General features: G+C 48.0%; 1 protein-coding gene across 3 annotated transcripts in view; it reads right to left on the bottom strand.

Moving 5' to 3' along the window:
* Positions 1–27,196, bottom strand: part of CFAP70 (cilia and flagella associated protein 70) — a 947,035-nt gene that overhangs the window by 724,389 nt on the left and 195,450 nt on the right. For all 3 annotated transcript variants that reach the window (XM_069210675.1, XM_069210677.1, XM_069210678.1), the window contains one exon: positions 12,358–12,534. In XM_069210675.1, the coding sequence (XP_069066776.1) occupies positions 12,358–12,534 (177 nt within the window). The remainder of the gene's footprint in view (positions 1–12,357; positions 12,535–27,196) is intronic.

The raw sequence follows: 27,196 nt of genomic DNA, 5'->3' as shown, positions 1-27,196 counted from the left end.
AGCACATACAGAGCCAACTTCCTACACTCTGCATATACTGTATCAAAATGAGATATAGCGTGTAAGAGTCCAGGGGTTCCCCAGAGGCTTAACAGAGGCTAAAGTAGATAACATTAATGCTCTCGTTTGTGGTAGTGTGGTCAAGCAGTTAGGCTTATCAGAGGGTACTGCAAAGCATTTGTTGTACACACACAGACAATAGAAGAAGCAGACACTCAATGACTTATCACCATATCAATGGGTTTTATGTAGCAAAAATATATTTTCTTTATTTTTAGAACCACAAGATTCAAGTTGCAGGTAAGTACTTCAATAGTTTTGTATTTCACACAAGTATCAACAGTACTTTGTTTGAAATCAATAAGTTATACAGTTTTTGAATTATTGGCAATAATCTGTTTTAAAAATTTACACTTTTCAGAAACAGTTCCTGGAGGAAAGAAATGTTAGTTCGATTTGCAGATGAGTACAACACTTACAGTTTTAGTCTCTGGGTTTTAGGAAGTCCACCGGTTGGGATTCAAGTCAACCCCACACACCCACCACCAGCAACACGGGGCCGGCTGGGTGCAGAGGTCAAAGATGAGCAATTTTAACGTAAGCTCCTATGGAGACGGGGGTACTCTGAATCAGGTCTACCTGCAGGTAAATACCGGCAGCTCGGAGGTAAGACCAGGGGGGATTAAAGGAGTACTGAAGGGGCCACAAGTAGGTACCAGGCACACACCCTCAGCGGCAGAGGGGGGGCCAGGTGCAGGGTGGATACAGCACTTTAGGCTTCCAATGCTGTTCTATGAGGGGACCCTGGGGGTCACTCAGAGGCTGCAGGTGAGGTCCAGGGGGGTGTCTCGGGCACACCACCGGTTGGACAGGGAGGAGGGCTGCACTGGGTGTCGGTTTCTTTAAGGCTTGGGGGCTGCGGGTGCAGTAGGATCAGATATCTTTTTTTTTTTTAAACAGATTTTATTGGTATTTTGTTCAAAGACATTCAATTTCCAAAAGTGGCACAATGTCTATATACATATATCTTTTGTCACAAGACATAGCAGTGTTAAATACTTCTCAGTGTTTGCTATTGTTACATATTACAAAAACATATAGGTCAATTCAGAAGAGACATATACCTTCCTCCCCCACATTCTCAGCCAGGCAGTTGGTAAATTGTTCTTGATCACGGAAACGTTCAGATATTGTGCTCTTCTGATTGGGCCGGTTCCTGATATGTGTTCGTGGGAGGGTAACGTTTTTATGTACGTCTCTCTTGTCAGTGAACTAGGATAAAGTGTAGATCAATGCCATTTAACTCCCAATTGCCCCCCGTTTTCCCACCGCCCCTCCGCCCCTCCGCCCCCAACATTGTTCAGTCATTTCTTGATGCGCCTATGCATGTGTTGTGTCATGGTGTCTCTCAGAGTACTTAAGTTTGTGGCTCACTTATGTGCGCTGCTCTACGCTCTGCCTGTCTTCCCCTTTGTGGATGTGGTGTGGTCTCATGTTGTAGGTGATGACATGGTCCCATTTCCTTCTGTATAGTGTGTCCTAGTCTCCTCCTGCAATGTTGCGACAATTTGTTCCCAAGCATTTGTTATCTCTGGGGATCCCCTTCCCTGTCCGCGGTCCCTTTTCAGCACTAGACTTTCGTACTCTACCCAGAGTCTCAATTCCCTCTTCCAACATTGAAGGTTGGGACCTATTGGACTTTTCCAGTTCTTTGTTAACTCTAGTTTGTCCAGAGTATATGCAAGATCCTGGAATTTGCTAGTTGCCTTATTCTTAGGAGTGTGGGGGAACCAATGTAACAAACAATGGGCTGGAGTGCACGCAGTTTCACACTCCGTGATTTCCGCCACATATGGCATCACCACTCTCCAGTAGGTGGTTAAGTATGGGCAGGGCCACATCATGTGAATAAAGTCCGCCCACTCTTCTCCACAATGGGGGCATTGCACGTCTATTACTCGAAGGTGATCCTGAAGCCTTTTTGGGGTGAGATAAGCTCTATGTATTACGTAAAAATGTGTATGTTGAAACAGAGTGTTTCTGGAGACCTTCGGCGCCCTCTCCAGCATCTGTTCCCAGGCCCCCTCCAGTATTGGGGTACTCAGGTCTATCTCCCATTTATGTCATAGGTCATCTAGGGGGCGCATTGCTCTAGTGCAGATTGCTCTGTATAAGCCAGTGATGGCTCTATGTGTGCCATCTGAGGTCATTAGGTAGGTGCTGGGCCCGTGAGGTTGGGGCTTGGTGCTTCCGTTTACCAATGATGCGGATAAGTGCTCGGTGCGGTAGGTCATGTACCTCCTGGAAGTCTTCGAATGGCATCAGGGTGCCCTCTCAATATACGTCCTCCATCAGCACGGCCCCTGCTTCCCCCCAGGTCATCAATCTCCTTCACTCACCTGCCTGAGGTAGCCATTGAAGACACGTCATTGGAATCTCAGGTGTGTAAGGCATGGTCATACCTGTCTTATGGAGGCATCGTCTCCAGCATCGGCGGAGGGCCTGAATCTCCGAAGCGGGCACTGGGTCCGACCTAGTGTGGTTAAAGAATAGGCACGCCAGCACTGAAACAGGAGGAGTCGAGGTGACCCCGCCATCTACTCAGGCCCTGCGCTCTGCCGCCCATCAGATCAACTACTGCAAGTGGGCCACCAGGTAGTAAGATTCAAAGTCTGGGACAGCAAGGTCCCCCTCCACACGCGGTCTCTTCAGGGTGGCTAGTGCCACTCTGCACCTCCCATCTCCCCATATAAATGCCGAAAATTAAGGAATCCAGTTCCCTGAAAAGCGTGACAGGGACCCAGACTGGTAAGACCGCAAAATAGTATAAGAGCCTCGGCAGCGCCACCATCTTAATGTGCAATTCTTCCACCCACGGACAATGGGAGTGACCTCCAGACGCCCATATTGGATTTCAGTGCCCTAATGGGACTCCCTATATTGCCTTCCAGGATGTTCCCTCTAGTATGGTACACCTGGACTCCCAGGTAGGTCATGCATCGGGGCTCCCAGGACACATTTCTCAGCCCTTCGGGTGGGTCTCGGTCCGCAGATAGTGGGAACAGGAATGATTTCTGCCAGTTTACCTGCAGTCCTGCCAGATGGCCAAACTGCACCAAGAGTGCTTGGGCTCCCTTTAGTTCCGGCCCAGTGTCTTGTAAGAACAGGAGCAGATGATCTGCATACATCGCTATCGTGTGACACCGGTTACCGTGCTCTAGCCCCCAGTACCAAGTGGCGGTTAGTGCTTGGGTAGCTAAGGGTTCCTTGCCAAAGCAAATAATAATGGCGAGAGTGAACAACCCTGCCTGGTGCCCCTTTCTACTGAATATTGCTCTGAGATTGTGACACCGGTTCTGACCCGTGCCTTAGGGTCTGTGTATAATAGTTTTGTCCATTTGCTAAACCCCACACCCAGTGGCATGTGTTTAAGGACTGCGTATAAATGATCCCATTCTAAACAACGAATGCCTTGTCTATATCTACTGCTAGTATATTCACCGTACCTACGTGTGGGGGTGATGGTGTCTAGGATACGGATAGCTTGTCGGATATTCTGGGCTGTATTCCGGGTGGGGAAAAACCCTGCTTGGTCAGTGTTTGCCAACCATGCCAGCAGTGCACCTGCTTTATCCCTCTCTGCATGTGCCCTCATCATGTAGTTTTTATAATCAAAGCATCGGAGCCTCTCAGTGTGCTCTGTTACTCTCCCTCTAGCCTTGTGCACCTCCCCCGCAGCTCGGGGCGTTCCGGACTTCGTTTTTCCAGTGTTCGCAGCTCCTTCTCAGCTATCTCTATTTCTCGTATAAGTGTCCTCCTAATTCCCATTGATGCAGCGATACATCGTCTCCGAATTACCACCTTGAATGCATCCCAATGTATCTGGGGAGAAGGGGCTGTAGCCTTGTTCTCCTCAAAATAGTATTTAATGTGTCCCCTTATTTGATCTCGAAAGGCAGGGTCTTCTAGGGATTCGGGTTTTAGGCACCAGGTAGGTATGCATGTATTAGTTTTTTCACAGGGTAAGTAAAGAAGAACAGTGTTATGATCAGAAATTGTTCTTCCCAAGTACTATACATCTCTGAGCTGAGTATGTACCTCAGGCGTGCATAGAAAGGTGTCCAGTCGCACATGTAAGTCATGTACCGCAGAAAAGAAGGAGTAATCCCTGGTGCTCGGGTTAAGGTGTCTCCAGGAGTCTAGTAGTTGCCATTCGGCCTGCCACTCCTGAACTTATTTAGCTAGAGCGCTCACTGGTGGTCGGCCACACAATTAAAGTCCCCCCCCCCCCAATCAGTACTGCATGAAGAAGGTGAGGGGCCAGGGCGCTCGAGAGGTGATCTAAAAATGTGCTCTGATCTGTGTTCGGAGCGTATACATTTATTAGCGCGATGTCTAGTCCCCCCAGCCGGCCAGTGACCACTACAAAGCACCTATTAGGATCTATAAGTGTACTGGTCATTTGGAATGGTACTCCCGCTCTTATCCATATTAGAGTGCCCCGTGCATACGCAGAGTAGGTTGTGTAATATACTTGGCCCCTCCACCTTCTCTGCAGTGCCGTTCCCTCCGCTGCCATCAGATGTGTCTCTTGCAGCATTAGTATGTGAGCCCCTCTCCTCTGCAATTAGGAGTATACCTTATATCATTTAGCCATACTATGCATGCCTCTTATATTCCAGGAGACCACCTTCCAATTTTGTAAATCATCCATGAGAAATGAATAATACCGTTTTGTCTCTGTAAATCCGCTTGTCGTGCATTAGGCGCATAATTACATTGTTTACCTTCTGAAGTACTTGTCGGATGAGGTAGTGGGTGGGTTTTCTTATAACTGCAAACAACAAATTCCCCTTCCCCAGGACAGTTGTCAGAACAGCCCCCCATCCAAACTATGACAAATTGATATCAGTACTTAAGGGGTGGGTGAGATTAGTTCCCCAGCTGTGCGGAGCTCACAGCGCCAAGCACTCCCCTGTCCTGTTTCTTCGAGCATCGGTGTTTCATTTCTCATCTGGTCCCGGATTCGTCATGGCAGGACCCTACATAACAGCATCAGTTCCTGGCCATGGTGTCAGATTATATCATCAAATGTTCCCAGTGTCATCACTGGCAGTTCCACACTCATTACCGTCAAGCTCTCAGATTCCACGTTGGAGACCAATCCTCGCGCTTCTCTCGTCACTGCAGACTGTGGGCTAGCTTCTCCCCGTTAGCGATGCCACTGCAGCAGTGGTGCCCTGTCTCTCCTCTTGGGCTTCCTCTAAAGTGAGAGCTACTCATCTGTGCCGGGGTCCACTGGAGAGCTGTTGCCTGCTCCTGGGTCTGGTTCTGCAAGGTGCTCTCGTGCCTGTGGGACCTTCGCACTCATCTCACCATTCTCTTGCTTCTTGAGGTGTATGAAATAATTTTGCCCCTCGGCCGTCTGCCACCCTCGGTGTAGCAGGAAAAAGCATGGCGTACGGGAGGTTTAATGTTTGCAACTGTGTCTTGATCTCTAGGAAAGTGGATCTTTATTATTGCACCTCACAGGAGAAGTCGGGGAAAATTCGAACTGAGTTGTGTTCCACTCGCAATTCCTCATCTTTTCGAGCTTGAGCAAGGATGTGGTCCTGGTCCTTATAGTGCAGTAGACGGGCCACCACCGGCCGTGGTGGGGCCCCAGGGGGAGGAGATCGTGCAGGCACCCTATGTGCCCTCTCAAAATCAAAGAATCGCGACAGGCCCTCCAGTGCGACCTCAGTGGTCTAGGTACACTGTAAAGTCTTTTAATTCAACTTTCTCAGGTAGCCCCAACTATGCAGATATTGTTTCTTCTTGATCTGTTTTCAGCATCCTCTCCGTGGGCCATTAGGGTTCCTACTTGCTTCTCCAGGGTCAGGACACGGTCTCCCGTCGCTGATACTTCTGGTTTGAGCTCCTCCATATTTCGTTCCGTTGTTGTAACTCTTTCTGCCAGGCGTCTTTGGTCCTCTCCCAGTAGACCCAAGTCCGTAGCCAGTGTGTCTATTTTAGACTCCAGAATTTCCCTGAAAGTCGTAAGGGCCTGCAGTATGTCTCCTAAAGAGGGGCCCGCACCAGGCCGACAAGAGGCGCTGACTGTGCAGCATTTGTATGTGAGGAGGTAGGGCAGGCATGTTGCAAGCTGGTGTCTCCAGCCATGTCCTTTTTCCTGTTGATTTTGCCCATTGTTTGGTGAGTCTCGGCTGTTCCAGCCGGTTCTTTCGCGCATTGAGTTCACAGCAGTCTCTGTCAGCAGGGGAGGGTTCCCTGAAATCTCGCCAATGCCTTCCTCTCAGCTCGCTGCCTTCCTTGCGCAGTCGGGCTGCGCTCTGTCTCCTGAGATGCGGGGGTGCAACACGCTTCACTCCCCACTGTTGTCTCTTAGATGCAGGGGTCGTAGGCTAGGCAGCCCCGATCCTTAGGATCCCCTCCTTACTCCTGGTAGAGGGCACTTACCATGACCGGAGAGGGGCGGGGCCACCAGCAAAATCCTCCTGGGCCCAGTGCATCCGCTGGGCCGCAGGTCACCCCTGCAGATTCTGTCCGCGTACCTTGCCGGGGTCCCTCTCCCGCCAGCCGGACTCAGCGGCCCTCGGGGGCCGTGCGCGCTCCTCGCACAGCCGTGCCGGTCACGGCCACCATTTTGCGAGCGAGCGGCTCGGTGTGCTTTGTCATCGTGGGCTGTCTCTGGGCCCCACCGCCACTCCAGTGCCCTGTTTTTCTAGGTGCCCACCCCCTCCTGGACCTTGGGGGGGTAAGGTCAGTCAGAATCCGGGGCTATGGCAACAGGATTGATGCAGACGGGGGGGTCCCGGGCCAGGCTCCTCGCTTTCGCCGCTCAATCCATGGGCTCCAGGCCATGCCCCCTTGGCGTCAGGTACCTTCGTCCGGAGCTTTCACGGTCAGGGGGGTCCTCGGGATTCCCTCTGCAGGCGTAGTCGTGGAGGGGTGGAGAGATCAACCCAGGGTGGGCACTTGCTCGGAATGGCCTGGGAATCCTCTTTATCTGGTTAGGCCACCTGGACATGGGCTGTGGTCGTTGGGTGCAGAGTGGTTAGGACTCATGCATTCGGAGTGAGATGGGAGTCCTTAGTGGTTGGTTTCTACTTGGACAGGGCCACTGTCCGTGGGAGTTCTTGTTCCTTTTGGGTACAGGGCAGTCCTCTGGAGCTTGGCAGAGGTTGCTGGTCCCACTGGATGCGTTGCTGTTCTTTTGAAGGTTCTTTGAAGCAGGAGACAGGCCGGTAGGGCTGGGGCCAAAGTAGTTGTCATCTTCCTTCTTCTCTGGTGGGGGTTTCAGCTAAGCAGTCCTTCTTCTTGTTAGGTCACCAGGAATCTGGTAAGCTGGGTTCAGGGAGGCCCTTAAATCCTAGATTTAGGGGCGTTTTAGGTGTCAGAGGGCAGTAGCCAATGGCTACTGTCCCTGAGGGTGGCTACACACTCCTTGTGCCCACTCCCTTTAGGGAAGAGGAGTACAAACCTAATCCTTTTGGTTTCTGTCCTCCAAACCAAGATGGAGGATTCTACAGGGAGGGGGTCATTTCAGCTCTGGACATCTTAGGGGTGGTCCTGGCTGGGGGGGGGGGGGGTCACTCCTCCCTGTTTTGCCTAATTTTCCCACCGGCCTTGCTGCCAAAAGTGGAGCTTTGTCTGGGGGGGCGGGCAGCTCCACTAGCTGGAGTGCCATGGGGCACTGTAATCCAAAGCTTGAGCCTTTGAGTCTCACCACCAGGTGTTCCAGTTCCTATAAGGGGGAGGTGTGAAGCCCCTCCACCCAGGACAGGCTTTGTTTCTGACTGCGGAGCGCACAAAGGCTGTCACCCTATGTGGTCAGAAACTTGGGTGAAAGTGCCAGGCTGACACACAGGTCATTCCTACACTAGCAGTTTAGCTAACATACAGATACCCTTTGTGTGGATTTTCCAATAAATCCCACACTGGCATCAGTGTGGATTTATTGTGCTGAGGAGTTTGATACCGAGTATTCAGTGAAGCCATTATGGAGCTGTGGAATTTATAATGACAAACTCCCAGACATATACTCAATATGGCTACACTGCACTTACAATGTCTAAGAAAGGACGTAGACACTGTAGGGGCATATTGCTCATGTAGCTATGCCCTCACCTGTGGTGTAGTGCACCCTGCCTAAGGGCTGTAAGGCCTGCTAGAGAGATGTCGTACCTATACCACAGGCAGCGGTTTGTGGGCATGGCACCCTGAGAGGGATGTCATGTAGGCATTGCCTTTTTCTCCCCACCAGCACACACAGGCTGCACAGGCAGTATGCGTGTGCTTGGTGAGGGGTCCCCTAGGGTGGCATAATACATGCTGCAGCGTTTAGAGACCTTCTCTGGCCACATGGCCCTTGGTACCATGGGTACCTTTCACAAGGGTCTTAACTGTGTGCCAGGGTTGTGCCAATTGTGGAAACAAAGGTACAGTTTTTTTTAAAAAGAACACTGTGCTGGGGCCTGTTTAGCAGGATCCCAGCACACCTTCAATCAAAGTTGGAATCAACACTAGGCAAAAAGTAGGGGGGGTAACCATGCCAACAGTGGCACTTTCTTACAGTCTCTGAATTTTTTTTTCTCATTGAATTTCTATGTCCTGGCAGTCCCAATAGAAAAAGCATTTTTTTGACTTGCCTATATCTTTGGCGTTGTTTGACGAATCTTGATGAATTTTTTTTAAAAAGTGTGTGGTTGATTCTTGCTGCACATGGAACGTTTTGGGGTGAGCCAGTCAAGCAGGGGCGAGAAAAAGGGGTTAGGGGTCAAAAAACATGCGTTTCCCAAGTTGATTCCCATAGGACTTTTGAACACGACTACGGCCCAAACTGCTGGAAGGAATTACAACCAATTTGTCAGAAAGCTAGATTTTGTTCTGCAGGTTGTGCTTTTGTTTTTTTTTGGGTGTAAATCCGTTCAATAGTTGCTGAGGAATTTAAGGAAATCTAAAATTGTATATCTCTGGCTGTGACGACTTTGCAAACAATAACGAGCCTGTGCAGAGATCTGCAGAGCCATGATTGGCTGGCAACACTTTAAGCAGGAAGTGTTGGCAGCCATCTTGGGACTCCGCTTCAACCCCGGGGACGGCCCACCCGCAGCCCCAGGGACCTCCACCTTCCCAGGGCTTAAATAACATAGAATTGGGGGGGGTCATGAGGTCCCCCCGCAGCCCCAGGGACTGCCACCTCCCTGGGCTTTAATCATAATGAGAGTGGGGCGGGGGCCGCGCCCGCATCCCCGCCTCTTGCAGACCCGGGGACCACCACCTCCCTGGGACTTAATATATTAATTAAGGGGGGGGTGCACAGCCCCTGCAGCCCCGGGGACTGCTACCTCCCCGGAGCTGTATTTAAAGAAGGAAGGTTGTCCGTCATGGACCCCTGTCCACGGGGACCACCACCTCCCGGGGCTTCTTCACGTTGGAGGAGGGACAGGCAGCCCTCCTCAAGGAGCCAATGATGGCCCTGAGGATCACCACCTCCCTCCCCCTACCTCCCAGGGCCGGCTCCTGCTATGTTCCGGGGTGCCCACAACAAGGACATAGCTGTTTGCATTTGCTTGGTGGGAGCTGTCAGCAAAAACAAACAAACTCTGCTTTCTGCAGATGAGAGCTGTCAAACAGCTCCTGCTTGCAGAAAGCAGAGTTTTCATCTGTTTCCCTGCATGCAAATATGCATGCAGGAAAACATATGAAAACATTGCTCCCACAAGAAGGGAGCTCATATTTCAAGCTGCTCCCTGCTTGTGGGATTAATACTGGCTCCCAAAAGAATCGAGTGCCGGCTAGGATGCGGGGGTCTTGTGGCTCACACCGCTATCCGGTAGCTTTATTAAAAAAAATGTAAAAATGAAGTTACTTCTGGCTTACTGGTAAGGCTATTGGACTGTCACTCGGTAGGTTGATGGTTCAAGTCCTGGTAGCTCATGCAGTGTGTCTGTGTATTTACTAGTGTTTTGAATGCTTGTCTGCCTCTCAAATCATATGGCAGTAAGTGGAATGCAACTACAAGATCTGATTTTTGTCCGACCTGTAACCATAATTCTGAATCCACTGTACATTTTATGTTTTTATGTCCTGCCTATTTGATTGCGCGTCGAAAGTGGTTACGGCCAGTGTGTAGAAATATGGGGGTAAGACATTGTATTGTTGCCTTAAGAATTCTGATGAGGGAAAGTTCCCCCCCCTTACCCAGTGCGGTTAGTAAGTACATTACAGCTGCCTGGCATGTACGTATTAATCGCTTGGGGAAAATTGCTGATGCGGAACTTACTTCAAAAATAAGGACAATATGAAAAATTGACAATGGAATGTTTTAGTCATCAAATCTTAACCACACACCTAGACTGGAACAAAACCCCATGATTAATTTGGAGATTAGGTGTTTGGTTTTTATGTGTTTTAAGGCCGTAAAGGATGTTCTTTTTTATTCTTCTTATTTCCTTTTTTAACTTAATTTTTACTTATCTTTTATCTTTTTACCGGTGGTTGTTTTGCTTTTATGGTTGAAAGTATTGATGATGAATGCTAAACATTCTTAGTGATGCAATTTTTAAGTCTTTCGCACCAAAGTAATCTTTGGATTGAATGTCAAAGTTAAGTCTGGACGCTATACACTAGCAAGTCATCTACGGACTAGTGGTTAAGGTCCCTGGCCCTCACACTGAAGGTCGGTGAGGGTTCCAGTCTTAGTGTGTGTCTGGTTGTTTGCCTAATTTAACTTCTTTTCAACTGAAAATGTTTGAGGTATATCCAGAATGGTGATCTCATTCTTTTTATTTGACAATTACATTTTTTATTTAAATTTGTCCTAAAATATATCATTGTAACTATATAATTAAATAATGTTTAAAAAACTCTCTGGGTGGTTACAAGGAGTTGGGTGCAAGGCCTGGCCACAGGCCGGCCTTACGGCCAAACCCTTCTGTGCATTGCCAAAGGCCATGGAAGGTGCGGGGTTGGGAGGTTATGCGAGTTGGCTGCAGGGCCATGCCACAGGCCAGGGCCTGCAGCCAACCCCCACACCAAACAGCCTTTGGCTGTGTGCAGTGCAGGGCTGGGTCATTTTAAGGGTTGGCCACAGTCCAAGCTTCTTAGCCAAACCTTGCCACGCACAGCCTTTGGCCATGCTCGGTGCAGGGTTGGGTGGCTATAGGGATTTGGCGGCAGGCCCTGCGGTTCACCTCCGCTGTCTATGGCCAAAGGCTGTGCTGCAGTGCTAAATGTATAGTCATTAAAATTATTCTACGTTAAAAAAAGACATTCACTGAAAAATACCTAAGGTTACAGGGACGTTATAGTTAGGAATGAGAATTTAAAAGAAGCTTAGACAGTCACTTTCACTCTTGCACCCTCACCATGCACTGCTAATTACCCCAAAAATTACAGCACTAATGACATCTTTAATAACACCACTGATAATGTCATTGTAACATCTGCAGTTAAATGATTAATCGGGTAACTGTGCATGGCGGAGGCACGAGTTATAGTTACCTTAGGGCGCGTTATAGTTACTTGAAATAACTAACTATAATGGCTGAATTTCTCTGGTTTTGTGTGAGTAAATTCAGAACCTAACTAGAACATTCCTGTAACTCTTGTATTTTTAAGTGAATATATATATATATATATATATATATATATATATATATATATATATATACACACACACACACATACATGTGGATTTAGGAACAGCAAATTTATAATTACCTATATGCAGTAACCATCTAGATCTTTTGGTCCTCAATATTTTCAATGTGCTATTATGGTAGCACAATGTTTTTGAAACAATATGTTGACCTATAACCCCATGGTGGCCACCAACATAACTCATGATGGGGAGAGGCACATGCCAACATATCTCCTAATGGTTAGTTAAGCTCTGTACAGCTCACAAATCTGCACCAAAGAAGAGTTGCAGCCACCACGTTTCCCCACACAATAAAGTGCCAAAATATGGCCAAACTGTCCTGCTGTATTTGTGCAAACAATTCCACAGTTCATGCACACAGAGAGTGACAAGAGTTTGTGAGCACTCACTACACACTGACAAAGTGAGAAGCGACGTCACTACACCAGCCTAGTCATATGGAAAATGATACAGTCTCAAAGAGAAGCTAAGATCCTCTTCCATAGTAGTACACACACACACACACACACACACACACACACACACACACACACACACACACACACACACACACACACACACACACACACACACACACACACACACACACACACACACACACACACACACACACACACACACACACACACACACACACACACACACACACACACACACACACTTTTTTCTATTTATTTGCAGCTTCTCACCTCTTCAAAGTTTGGCAGTTGCAGACTGACCACATAGTTGTACTGGGGTCCAGTAGGGATCCACGATTCAGGGACAGAATAGGCTGCCTCAAGGGTGACCTTCAGCAAATTACCATTCAACAGTTGTGTCTTGGATAGCAAAGGCTCGTGCATGGACACTGACACTTCTAGTGATGGCTGCAAAAGAGCAAGAAAAAGAGGGAGATTCAAATACATATGTAAACTGCAGCAAATAGGCATTCAATCTAGAACAGATTCTGTTCTGATTCATCAACATGCCCAACTACTTTTATGGAGGGTGTCAAGAGAGCAGGAAAACAAGAGGACATCGATATTGAGAAACAGGCAAGATATTATTGGCAACCAGACTACTCAGAGACCTATAAATAAAGTACTGGGGAAGATATAAGGGTTTCAAGACAGGTAGAGCATTGACCTAGGGACAGATAGAGAGCCAGGGGTATGGCACAGATAGAGGATATACTCCAGCATTGGTGTAGAACAAACTCAGCTCATGGGAAGGCCAATTACTTCCAAAGGAGATTTTAAAACATACGTAATCAAGATACCTTGCAGAAGAGACAATCAATGTTACTTTTAATGTAGAACTTCAAGAAAGAGGGTAGATGAGAGAAAGCAGAAGTTAGTCACTTAGAACCCAGTTATTCACTTATGGAGCTGCAATGAGACTTAGAGGGAACAAAGACTCTAAGAAAGGCAAAGCAGTGACCTATGCACAGAAGTAACAGGCTCCTGAAGATGGCTGGAGCAGGGGTTGAATGCAGAGACAGCAGGACTTTGGTGATAAATGAAAGAGAAACTCTGCATGTGACTGAGTAAAGACCATGAGGAAGAAGGGACTTGGGGGACAGAGGGTACATGGACTCACTGATTGACGAAGAAGATACATGGGAAGATTTCGCCTTCAAAGCATACCTACATGAGAGTAGCAATACAATAGTTAAAGACAACTACACATCTCACAATACTTAAAGATAACAATACCAAAAATCGATCAGTGGAATCAGAAGAACTGATTCCTAACTTCCAAACACTGTCACAGCAGAGCAGGAGGAATCAGATAGATTCACAAACAAGTCTTTGTGGTCTTCTGACCAGTTAAGGTCAATTAGACACTATCAATCAAGTTCTAGCTTTATATGATCAAGTTGCTTCGTTTGAACGAAGCTACTTGATTCTTGTTATAACGTTCAATGTTTCCTAAAATAAATACATAGACAGATAGTACATTGAATGTGTGGATGTGTTTTAACACGTTTTGCTATTTGGCCAATATGTGATTAATTACTCTGGGTTTAATTTGGCCATTTTTTAGATCCTTAAGTATTTTTTTCCAAATTAGTCATGTACTGTAAATTCTTTTTTAAGAAAATCTAAACAATAAAGTGCATTACTTACCTTTAATGGCATTAGCTAAGGGCTTTCAGGTGAGCGCAAATAAATGAGGTGCAAGATGGCAACCCTGCCTAGTACATCTCTCAATTGTTTTTGTATAGAATCACAATTCAAGTGATTGCTAAGTAATTGCAGGCCATAGAAATGCGTTGCTTACAAAGGTGCCAGACTTCTTCATAGCGCAGGGCCTCACCCTTGGTCTTCCCCAATTTCCGCATCGCCCCATGCCATGCAGCCATTGATGTCGCTTTTTCTGCTCTCTACTGCAGAGTAAAGACTCTTTTAGCGAGCAGGAGGAACATGCAGGCAAAGCGCGTTCTCACCCTGTGGCACTTCCTACGCTTGAAGATGCCAAGGGCACAGGTCTCCCACGTGTTAATGTCAGTAATTTCATTGACCTCTTGTAACACATTACTAACAGAATGTCAATGAGAGGACAGTGTCGGGCAAGGCCACAACTTATGCTGTAAATCAGCAGAATAGCAACGGGGGCAACTAATGTGTGCATTAGGAAGTAGCGGTTGATTGATCTGTTCTGGCATCAGGCCGACTCGGTATCAAATATAAAATTGTATGTTTTTAAAGCGTACATTTGTAGACAGATCTTGGGAAGATTACAGAGCCTGATCCCGTTTGGTGTCATGTAGCGCACATCCTGTACCATCCTCCCATTTGCCACGCAGGGTCAGCAGTGAGAACCCAATTTGTTCCCACACGGCTTTATATATCCACGTTATCAGGCAACGTCCTGTCCCCATGTGTAGCTGAGTCTGTATAATGGGGTGTGTTTCGGGTTCTTCGTCGTGTGAGCACAAGAGAAGGCAACATGTATTACCTCCCGTCCCTCCCTCGCCTTCCTTTTAAACCAATGAGGCCTCCCGCCTCCCCCTAGACCCTCCCTTCCCCTTTAAAAACCCCCCCACCCTTACCTCCTCCTGTTTCTTTCGTCTAGACGTTTTTTTCTTTCCCTTACCTGCACGGCGGGGCCTGGAGGTCTTCGTTAAAGGTGCTCCTCGGGGTGCGGAGCTCCACGAGGAGTACGGCAGCTGACCGCGTTGGTAGGAGAGCAGCTGGGCTGCTCAGAACTACGCGGAATGAGGGCCGGCCGACGGGGTCGACCGGCCCTTTGTGGCTGGGGCTTTCATTTCCGGGTTACCACGCTACTGAGCAGCGAGGAGCTGTGGGATGGCGATTTTTGGGCTGAGATGCCAGGAATCGGCTGGTAGGACGGGCGTTCTGCCCGCAGTTTTATTATTTGGCCAGGAATGTTTGACCTTTTTGGGGATTGGTTTTTTTCTAGGGGGCAGGTCCTAGTCACTATATATGGGGAGTGATTGGGATGTAAGACAGTGTTTATTGGATAGTCATGCCGAAGGTTCAGGCAAAGAGGCGTAGGATTGTCTCATCTTCCTCCTCCTCTGAGGAGGGTGCTGCTGGAGTTTCCACTCCTGGGGGCTCACAGTTACAGGATAGGGGCACTCCCCTCATGTCCAGGGAGGAGGTGCAGGAGCTGATTGAAGTGGCTGTTACCAGGGCTCTTCAAGTAGGGGTGATCAGGACTGGTCACTCTAAGATTTCTCATTCATCGGCTGCTACAAGGAAGTCCTCGTCAGACAGTGAGGGTGATGAGGTTCCATCTACATCATCTGGGGGTAAATATGTATCCAGAGAGGAAATGTGGGAAGTGATGGCACATGTTCGGGACAATTTGGGTTTCCCAGTGTTTCATCCTTCAAGCTCGGATTCTCACTTATTTCCTCAATATCAGACCCCTTCCAAGTTTGCCATGCCTTTCCAGGGACCTGTGAAGGATATGGTGTTTCGTGAATGGAAAGATGTGGATAAAGCTCAGGTTCCACGATTCCTGCAGAAACTGTATTTACTTGAGGGTGAGGATGTATTACCTCCTTCGGTCCGCCTGGATTCAATTTTAGCTACCCTGATTGGTAAAACGGCGGTAAATCCGGAGGATTGTGTGCCTACGGATGCCACGGATCGTAAAGTGGATTCAGGTCTTAAAAGGGCATTTGCCAGTGAGAATCTGGCACTAAGGGCAGGTATATATTCTGCTTATGCGGCTCAGTCGTTGGTGCAAGACTTTGATAAGCTGGCGGTGGCTGTTCAGGAAGGTGCAGAATGTTCAGAGCTCCTGGCTGTTATGGAGCAACAGGCCAGATTGGTGGCGGATGTTTCTTCAGATGTGGCCCGTACTTCAGTGCTGGCCTCTGGGGCTTTGATTGGGGCTCGTAGGTCCCTCTGGTTACGTTCCTGGAAGGCTGACCCAGGGGAGAAGGCGGCCTTGCTGAGACTGCCGTTTGAAGGTCGTAACTTGTTTGGAGAGCAATTGCCATCCATGCTTTCCAAGGCGTTTAAGGAACGGAAACATGCCTTACCTTATAAAGGGGGTTCTACTTCTAATAAAGGGTGGAAGAAGCATTCCCGATCTTCTCCGAATAGGGAGGCCAAATCCTTTTCATTTAGGAAACAGCGTTTTCAGCCGCGTTTTTCTCCTAAGAAGGCTGCTCCTGCGAACCGGGGTGGTTTCAAGAAGGGGTCCTGACATCACTGTGGGCCTGGCATAGGGCCGGTTGGGGGGAGGCTGAGTCACTTTCTTTCAGCTTGGGAGGAAAGTATCAACGATCGTTGGGTGCTAGACATTGTGGCCAATGGTTATGTCATCGATTTTGTGAGGGTTCCTCCAGATTCAGGGGTGCGTCCCACCCCTCTGCCTTCAGGGGGGTCAAGGAGAAGGGCATTATTGGACGGAGTAAGGGACTTGTTGGTCAAGGGGGCCATTTCCCGCGTTCCACTGAAAGAAAGGGGTCGGGGAACTTATTTGGTCCTCTTTCTTGTGCAGAAAGTTTCAGGGGGTTTTCGACCAGTGCTCAATCTGAAGAAGTAAAAACTTGGATCAGGACAGTGCATTTCCGCATGCTGTCTCTTCAGACTATCTTTCCATTGGTCAGGCAAGGGGACTTTCTTGTGTCACTGGACCTGCAGGATGCTTACCTGCACGTGCCTGTGGCAAGATCTTCTCAGAGGTTCCTGAGGTTTGCTGTGGATCAAGAACACTACCAGTTTTGCGTTCTTCCTTTCGGTCTGAAATCTTCTCCTCGGATTTTCACAAAGGTGCTGGCCCCCTGGTGGCTTTGCTACATGCAGAAGTGGTGTTTATTCATCCATATCTGGACGATATTTTAATTCATGCCCAGTCACGGGTCCTGTTGCAGAGACAGGTGGACCAAGTTCTGGGGGTCCTGCAAAACCACGGGTTTTTAATCAATTGGGAGAAATCAGATTTAGTTCTGTCCCAGGATCTGGTTTTTCTGGGGGCTCGGTTTCAGACTCTTCTAGGCTTGGTATCGGTATCAGAGAAGAGATTGGGTGTACTCCAGACCTTGGTCAGGAAGGTTGTATTACTGACTGCACCACGAGCTCTTCTTTGGTTGCGACTGCAGGGTCATTTGGCATCAGTGATATTTCTGGTTCCTTGGGCGCGTTTCCATCTCCTATGCCCGATGACGTGGTTCTTGAAAAGGTGGACTCCGGGGTCCGGTTCTCTGAAGGACAGGGTTCCGGGGTCCAGATTGATTCGCAGGGAGTTGCAATGGTGGTTGGATGCAGATCATCTTCGGGTAGGGGTGAAGAACCAGAACCTTTTTGGGCCTGGCGGCGCAGGGTACGCCTAAAATCTCCTTGGATTCACCTGCCTCAACTAACAGAGACACGGGACACTCTGTCAGGCGTAAAAGATCAGATTTTATTAGCTGCAGCTAGTACAGTTGTCCAAGAAGTACACAAGGTATGTTCTCAGGAGACTGCCACTTTACTTTGTGGCGCACAATCTTATATACCGTATAAAAACATTTATTAACTACATACACTCCCAGAACACATAGAAAGGAGCCAGTAAGAATGATGTAAAGATAGAGCAGAGTCAATAGAAATGTCGGAAAACAAGACAGAACAAAGTATCAAGTGACTTAAGGTTGCCTCCCCTCCAGCTGTGTTTGTCACCCCTCCCTTGAACTAATTCATTAACCGATCCACAACGAAGTTGCATGTGGTGCGATAAGTTTGTGTGCGTTTGGAAGACAGTTGTGAAATGAGAGAATACTAGCAAAGGACAGCGAAGGCCAGACGATAAGATAAGATCGGCGGAGAATAGTGTGAGCCTACAGATAGTTGAAACAAGGATTAGAAAACCAGACAGGGATTAGTGTACTCGGTCAGACCTTAATACCAGCCTTGTAAAGATAGAGGCAGAAAGCTGTTTTGAACACCATGTTGCAGAATAAGCAGAAAAGGCAGAATGGACTTCGTTCGCTGTGCTGCCTGAGTGAAGGCAACATAAAATGGCGGCGGGCCACAAAATGGCGGGTCGATACGATCGTATTAAAAATTGAATTTCCTCAGGGGTTTCTTTATCTCCTCTGAGGCCCGTGGTGGTGACTACGGATGCCAGCCTCTCCGGTTGGGGTGCGTGGACAGGGTCGGCTCAGGTTCAGGGGTTTTGGTCCCCTCGGGAGGCGAGTCGGTCATCGAATTGGCGCGAATTGAGAGTGGTCTTTCTGGCTCTGGTCCATTTCCACGGGTCCCTGAGGGGGACGGCGGTTCTTATTCGGACGGACAACTTAGTGGCCAAAGCTTATGTCAACCGACAAGGAGGGACCAGGTCAAGGGCTCTGTTCAGTCTAGCCAGGGAGATTTTTGTGTGGGCTCAGGAGTGGGTTCCTTCTCTCAGGGCTACGTACATTCGGGGGTGGTCAATGTTCGGGCGGATCTTCTAAGCAGGGTGATTCCTTCGTCTCAACTTTTCTCCCTCCGAAAGTCTCTGTTTCTGCATCTGGTTCGGCTTTGGGGGCTTCCAGTGTTGGATGTGTTTGGGTCCGCAGAAATGCGAAGTTGGATCGCTTCTGCTCCCGGTTTCGGTGTCCCCAGGCCTGGGAGGTGGACGGGATGTCATGTCCTTGGCCGAGGGGTCTGTTGTATGCATTCCCTCCGTTTCAACTTCTCAGGGCTTTTCTGTTGAGGGTGAGGGATCTGGGCTCCAGGGTTATCCTGATTGCACCTCTTTGGCCGCGAGCGAATTGGTTCCCGTTGTTACGGCTGATGGCAGAAGGGTGGATGTGGCCTCTGCCTCTTTGTCCATCCCCCCTGGAGTTTCCCTGCCTCTCAGTGGTGTCGTTGAGGAGGTTGCACTTGACGGCCTGGAAGTTGAACGGCGGGGCTTGACGGGTCTGGGGGTACCTGTAGCGTTGAGTTCTACATTGTTGGCTTCCAGGCGGCGTTCCACTTTACTTTCCTATGGTAGACAGTGGCGGGTTTTTTCTTTTTGGTGTTTGAATCATGAGTTGGATCCTACATGCGCATCTATCTTTGAGGTGATGCAGTTCCTACAGGACGGCGCACAATTGGGTTTGTCAGTAGCATCTCTGAGGGTACAGTGGGCGGCGATTCAGGCATTCAGAGGTCCGTGGCGGAATCTTCAGGATGAAGGGCACCTGATGCCTAGATTCTTTCAGGGTCTGGTTAATTTGTTTCCTCGCCCAGTACGTTCCTTTCCTTCCTGGGATCTTTCTTTGGTTTTGGATGTTTTGACAGAGGCCCCGTTTGAGCCACTGGGGGACTGTGATTTACGCCATCTGTCTTTGAAGACGTTATTTTTGGTAGCCATTACTTCGGCTCGTCGGTTAGGGGAGTTGGGGGCATTGGCCTGTTCCTTTCCTTTTTTTAAGGTTTTTCCCGATCGGGTAGTTCTGGTTCCGGTTCCTTCCTTTATTCCGAAGGTCAATTCTTCATTCCATTCCCGTCAGGAGGTGATCCTTCCTTCATTTTGTCCTGATCCCTCCTCAAAGGAAGAGGTCCGTTTGCATTCGTTGGATGTACGCAGGGCTTTATTGGAGTACCTGCGGGTGGTGGCTTCTTTTCGTAAGGGGGATTCGCTTTTTGTGAATTTCGGTCCGGCACGTAAAGGTGAGAAACCTTCCACGGCTTCATTGAGTCGGTGGGTGAGATCTTTGATTCTGTTGGCCTATTCCTTGAAAGGGGTAGTGCCGCCTCAAGGGATTCAGGGTCGGTCTACCAGAGGTATGGCGGCTACAGTGGCAGAACTACAAGGGACCTCCGTGGTGGAAATTTGCAGAGCCGCCACTTGGGCTTCACCTTTGACGTTTGTGCGTCAATATAGGCTGTCGGACTTGGGTAGTTTGGAGTCGGTATTAGGTCACCGGGTCTTATCCTCTATGAGGTAATAGGGGTAGGGTGTTTTGGTGTCCTTGGGGCAGGATATGAATAAAGGTTCTTGCAACTCAGTGTCTGTCTCCTGTGTTTTTCTTGCTATGTCTCATTGGTTTAAAAGGAAGGCGAGGGAGGGACGGGAGGTAATGCGTCCATTTTCTTGCGATAATGGCATTACTCCTAGTCCTACTCCCTCGCCTTCCTTTTCCGTTCCCTCCCGCCCTCCCGGTACGGACTGTCCGAGTTGCTGCTTGGGCTTGGTTTTTGTACAGGAGGAGGTAAGGGTGGGGGGGGGGGGGTTTAAAGGGGAAGGGAGGGTCTAGGGGGAGGCGGGAGGCCTCATTGGTTTAAAAGGAAGGCGAGGGAGTAGGACTAGGAGTAAAGCCATTATCGCAAGAAAATGGACACATTACACAGCAGTCTCAATGTGAGAAACCGCCCATATGGAATAGCTTGGTCAGAGACAAGTCGGTTGAAGGTAAGGGGTGGACATCTGCAAAGAGGTCCCCTCCTAATGTGCTCAGGGATTGCTCATGCCAGCTCCTCAAGTCAGTGGCTGAGTAGGATCTGGGAAATTGTGGAAGGCTGCAGGAAGTGCTAGGGTGTAGGGTGGAATGCGGCGTGGGAGGTGGGAGACCCTAGCAAAACATTTACGGGCAATCATGACTTGCAGTGAACTTGTGGTCAGGGGTGCAACTTTGGGGAGTAGAAAACCACAGAGCATAGATGGTGTAAGGGGGGGAGCGGGTCCGTTGCACTTCTCTTCCATGAATGAACCACCCCGCTAACCACTGTGAAACCCACTGTAATTGTGCTACTAAATAGTAAGCATCAGAAGATGGGGCTCCGAATCTACGGCTGCATACTTGGTAGTTGCAACCTTTTCAGTGCAATGCGATGGTACATGTCTCCCCACATAAGCTCCTCTGACATAGTATCAAGATCCTGGAAGAAGCATCCTGGGGGGATAAAGGGAACATTTACAAAATAGTAGAGCAACCTAGGAAAAATGATCATTTTGGATAGGGCTATTTCCCCGGTTTGTAGCTAAGGGTACATTTTTCCAGACCTGCACCTGCGATTTTAGGGCAGAAACGTTTCTCCTTTGGTTACACTCATATAAATTAGCTACACCAGTCAGTCCGCTGTCCCCAGAGGTCTTATGAGTCCCCTGTGGCTGCTGCAGAGTGGTCAATAAGAGGAGGCAAGTCCCCCACACCCTGTCAGAGTAGCAAAGTATCTTAGGTGCTTTCGGCAATGCCTTGGTATATAACTCAGAACGATGGTGGGCCCTGATGGTCTATAATAATGTCTGCAAGGAGGAAGGGAGGGACAAGGTCACCCACCACCAAGAGAGTCAGCTATGAGAATTTAAAGTCTCTGCCAAGTTCTACAGTGGGGGGCCCCAGCCTAGCAGTCCACTCTGCTGCAACAAGAGTACCATTGCGGGGGCTAAGGCAAGTTGCCAGGTGCCCCTCAGCAGCCGCCTCCACTGTCCACACTGCTCCAGATGGCAGAATCCTCAGGCAGGGCTGTGCCAGCTCACGGGTGGGGGCCATTCAGTGGTGTCCAATGTCGAGGAGTTCCAGACCCGGCACTGCAGGCCACTTTCTCAGTCCGCTGGGCCCTTTGCCTCCCCTCCTATCATCTCTGTGCGCAGCAGAAGCCCGCCACGCTCCTGTGCCATAGGTCGTCAGATTTTATGGGGAAGCCACAGGTGGCAGTTAGAAGAGGGAGCTTATCTGCTTGGTCATACCTGGCTTGGGCTTGGTAGGCAGGCTAAAGTTTTCTCCAAGCAGCCCACTGCCCAGTCCAGCAAGTCACCACCTTTGTCTAGCAGCCTTTCCTCTCTCCGCAGCTTCTCTCTGTGGGTAACGCCAGTTTGGGCGCCCTGCAGTTGGGTTCCCCAGCTCACCTCGTTCTCCTGTGGAGCTCAAACCATGGGTGGGAGGTGTAGCCTACCATCAAGTGTCACTGGACCCAGATTTTCAAACATGGGCTGCAGCTACGCCAGTCCCCGCCGACCTGAGAGGACCTCACCCACAGCGCCAGGGAGTGACGGTTGACAAGGGCACCCCACTTTCAAGGGTGCCGTAGGCAGCACAGTTAACAGCTGATGCTGATCCCCTGTATTTAATTTGTAAGGATTGTAGGGCCAATGGCGCGGAGCTGTAACAGAGCAACCGCCATCTTGGCCTGTCAAGCAACACCCCTTTAGAACTGCTGAATATTGAAGGATTCTGACATCTTTTCATGGTTCATGTGCTTTGAATGATTTGTTTCCCATCAGGGTCCATTTCAAGAACCGGTCACCAACTCTCAGTCTTTGCAAAACACTATGGGCCTGATAACAAGTGGCTCTTAATATTCCGACCAATGAGTTAACCTCTGTTTATGCATGGGTTGGACTTAGGAGTTTAAAGCTATTTAACGCAACCGATATCTATCCGATGCAGTAAATAACTCAACCTTTGTTACATTTAAGCAGGTCAAACCTGTCGAAATTTAGCAGGGAAAAACATACGATATTTACTGTATAAGGTAGAGTTTGGTGTGTTAAACATAAAACATCCGCACGCTATTCCCCATAAACTTGTAAGAGGTGGCATTTAACGCACCCACTAAACAGTGTACTCTATGGTATCGTTATTTATCAAAGGTGATAAAAATGCTTCTACTTGTAATCAGGCCTTTTGTATCCAATGTACCCTTTCAAAAGGTTTTGCAATGCTTAGAGACAGTAAAAGTTGATTTGTACGTTTCCTCTGGGTATTTTCTATTATATGTAATAGGTTTTTAATGTTATTGCCATATTGTCTATCATATTCGAAGCCTGACTCGTCGGCATGAACTAATTTGGCCATCATCTGTCTTAGTCTGGATGCCAACAGAACAGTAAATAATCTGAATTCAGCAAATAAATTGGCCTGTATGAAGCACAGAGGTCTTATCTTTCCCTGACTCTGAGGCAAGGACAATCGCTACCTTTCTGATTCATTCTGTGAACTTGTCCTCATCTCCAAAGCTGTTACTTAATCTGGCGAGGATAGGTGCTGAGGAGGAGCATAACATTTGATAAAAGGTATTAATAAACACGTCAGTACATATTGCTTTGCCCAGTTTCAATTTACATATATAGCGCTCCCGAATTCAACAATTTCTGTGAGTTTGTCTAGTTTCTGTTGTCACTTGAAAGGGATTGTGCGTACTTCCTAGTACTTACTTAAATCTTCTATATCAGTGGTTTGCTTGCTATAAGGAGAGTTATAGAACTGTTTAAATATGTTACAAACTTCTTGGTTCTCTAGTATTAGATTGCCTCCCTCATCTTTGATTCTATATACTCTAGCCAATGTAGACTGCACTTCTGGTTGCACCATCAGGAATTTGCCATATCAAATCTTTGTTTAGTGCGCAATGGCATATATTCTGCTTTGTCATAGTCTAGGACTTGATGCCATGTTTTGTTAGACCCTGTTAGTTGTGTGGTCTCTTTAGGTCTGTCGGTTTTGCTTTTAACCCTTTTCTGACTCTCTTCCTAATGTGTTTCACGCAGGAGGCTGTTATTATATGAAGTCTCATCACCACCGTAAGAGCTTCCGACAGCACCTTGATGAATACTTCTGGTGTATCTTTTTCCCGCAGATAATCTACATTTTTTGTGTTAGATCTATTTTAGTGGCTGGATCCCTCAGTAGCTTGTCTTTTAGTCTCCGGTTCCCACTACAAGAATCACATTTTGCTGCATGAATGTGTAAGGGTATCAGTGCGGGGGTCAGACAGAGATATTAACTATATAGGCTTTGCTAGAAATGGGGTCTTTGATTGGCAGTCAGGTTACCCCCTGTCCAAGCAAAGAACCTCATTCTAGTCAGGGTAAAGGAGAATCACACTCAGTTAACCCCTGCTCACCCCCTTGGTAGCTTGGCATACGCAGGTAGGCTTAACTTCAGAAGCAATGTGTAAAGTATTTGTACCAAAACACACAGTAATACAGTGAAAACACTACAAAATGGACACCAAACCAGTTTAGAAAAATAGTAAATATTTATGTAAATCAAACAAGATCAAAATGACAAAACTCCAACATACACAAGTCAAGGTATGAATTTTCAAAAGAATACTAGTCCTAATCCTTAGAAAACAGTGAGAATGCTTTTGTTACACAAAGTACCTGGTTAGCGTCGGAAATAAAGCCGCATGGGCGAGCGTGCGTCGGAAAAGGGTAGCGATGCATTGATTCCTTACTTGCAAGTGAGGCCATGCGTCGTTTCCTTCTACGGTCGGGTCGGCGATGCGTCGTCGTTCTCCCTCTCAAGAGAACGATGCATCGTTTTCCAAACGGGACACCTCGGATCCGCGCAAAGTCGGATTGACTTGGACATCCAGGGGCAATGTGTGGAAAATCCAGTCGCACAGTGCTCGAGAACCGCGCTGCGTGGGTTTTGCGTTGTTAGCAGCCTCCGTAAGCGGGTGTTGCGTGTTGTTTCTCCAGCCGCATTGCATCGATCTCACAGCCGCGATGCAGGTGGAGCTTCAATTTCAGCCGCAAAGCCGGCGGAGCGTCATTTATCAGCCGTGTTGCGGAAGGTGCGTCGTAAATTTCCCCGCACAGCATTCTGTGCATGGATTTTCAGTTCTTGTCTGCCAACTTCACCTTTCAAGGGCCCAGGGTCTGGATAGGGCAGCACTTGGCAGGGCAGGAGTCTCAGTAGAGAGTCCAGGTGCTGTCAGGGGAAGTCTTCGATGGCCCTGAGACTTCAACAACAGGAGGCAAGCTCAGTTCAACCCCTTGGAGATTTTTCTCAAGCAGGAATGCACAACAAAGTCCAGTCTTTGTCCCCTTTCACAGGCAGAAGCAGTAACTGCAGGATAGCCCAACAAAGCACAGTCACAGGCACAGGCAGGGGCAGCACTTCTCCTCAGCTCTTCTCCTTGGCAGAGGCTCCTCTTGATTCCAGAAGTGATCTAATTTCCAGGGGTTTTGGGTCCGCTACTTATACCCCATTCTGCCTTTGAAGTAGGCAACCCTCAAAGGAAAGTCTTTCTTGTTTGTAAGATCCTGCCTTGCACAGGCCATGCCCCAGACACACACCAGGGGGTTGGAGACTGCATTGTGAGGGCAGGCACAGCCCTTTCAGGTGTGACTGACCACTCCTCCCCTCCCTTCCAGCACAGATGGATCACTAGGATATGCAGGCTACACCCCGCTCACTTTGTGTCACTATCTAGAGGACAGGTGCAAACAGCCCAACTGTCAGTCTGACCTAGACAGGGAATCCACAAACAGGCAGAGTAACAGAATGGTTTAAGCAGGAAAATGCCTACTTTCTCAAATTGGCATTTTCAAACACACAATCTAAAAACAAACTTTACTAAAAGATGTATTTTTAAATTGTGAGTTCAGAGACCCTAAACTCCATTTTACTATCTGCTCCCAAAGGGAATCGACACATTAATAATATTTAAAGGCAGCCCCCATGTTAACCGATGAGAGAGATAGGCCTTGCACAGTGAAAACTGAATTTGGCAGTATTTCACTGTCAGGACATATAAAACACATTAGTATATGTCCTACCTTGAACATACACTGCACCCTACCCAAGGGGAAACCTAGGGCCTACTTTAGTGGTGCCTTACATGTAAGAAAAGGGATGGTTTAGGCCTGGCAAGTGGGTACCCTTGCTAAGTCGGATTGGCTGTTTGAAAACTGCACACACAGACACTGCAGTGGCAGGTCTGAGCCATGTTTTCAGAGCTAATAATGTGTGTGGCACAACCAGTGCTGCAGGCCCACTAGTAGCATTTGATTTACAGGCCCTGGGCACCTCTAGTGCACTGTACTAGGGATTTACTAGTAAATCAAATATGCCAATCATGGAAAGCCAATTATACATACATTTTACATAGGAGCATTTGCACTTTAGCACTGGATAGCAGTGGTAAAGTGCCCAGAGTAACAAAAACAGCAAGAACAGAGTCCAGCACACATCAACAATGTGGAAAACAGAGGCAAAAAGTTAGGGGAGACCACGCCAAGGATGCCAAGTCTAACAGGCTTTTTCTATTGGGACTAAATGTCTGTCAGAATCCAAAAAGTAACCAATTTGGCTTTATGATGTATGAGCTGCTGAGTAGAGCACATTGTCTGTGTTCACAGGATACAGATCCGTCTGGCTGCCTACCACACCCACTTCTCTCAGCCAGTTTGTTTCATCTCTAAAGTTACTACCTGTTTCTCATCATTTTTCTGATATGTGCGGTCTTTGGAAGGATCGATTGCCAAGTTGGAGCAGGAAGGATCAATTGTCAAGTAGGGGCAGCATCCTACAATACGTTCTCCCACAGCTAATTCAAATCATTCTGTGATATCCTTTTAAGTAAGGCTTTTTGTTGGTCATTAGTGGCACAGAGGGACAGAATAGTATGTTTGTCCCCCCCTCCCGGTCTATCTCTGATCCATCTATCCTAACGGACTTATCCACAAATGTGTTCAGTATCCTCCCTTTTAAAGGTGGTTCAGTATCCTCCCTTGAAAAGTGGTACTACAAAGAATCGCTACTCACTCTCTTTTTGACACAGAGGAGGCAAAGAATTGTTGTGGGAAAAGCTTAGATTTGGGTCTGTCTTGGTGTTGTTTCAGAGGAAGGGTCTCCTGTAACAAAAATATCAGCCTCTGTTAAGTGAAGGAAATTCAACACAGTCAGTCTCTTGTTTTAACCGAGATGCCGGGTACCAACCCACCCTTCTTCTTAATGCCACTCCTTTGTAATATTAATAGGGTAAACAGTGATAGTTAAGCAACATACAATCCTATTCATAAATGTCTAACACAATTATGCCACCTACTTCTCCTTTATGGTGTTGGTCATATTGAGCTATCTCCTGCACCAGGCTCTGTTTTTCATGACGCCCCCTGGGCTGGTTGTCACTCATTCAGTGTGTTTAGTCATTGTTTTCAGGGTGATATCATTAGCTTCGGTCATATATACTTTCAAGTGGCCTCAATGCCGGAGCACACATGGAGTTTAGTCACCTTATTTTTTTTATTTATTTATTTTGTTGAAGGTAAGAATAGCATTTAATATTAACACCTCATCTAACAGCTATCCACTGGTCGCTATCTTCCAACTGTCCCCACATTCCAAGGCATCACAGTGTTCTAGGATTGAATGATGCCACT

This window comes from Pleurodeles waltl, chromosome 10, assembly GCF_031143425.1.
Source record: "Pleurodeles waltl isolate 20211129_DDA chromosome 10, aPleWal1.hap1.20221129, whole genome shotgun sequence".
NCBI classification, from domain to species: domain Eukaryota; kingdom Metazoa; phylum Chordata; class Amphibia; order Caudata; family Salamandridae; genus Pleurodeles; species Pleurodeles waltl.
The sequence above is the reverse complement of the archived record's forward strand: the minus strand, read 5'-3'. Positions and strand labels throughout refer to the sequence as shown.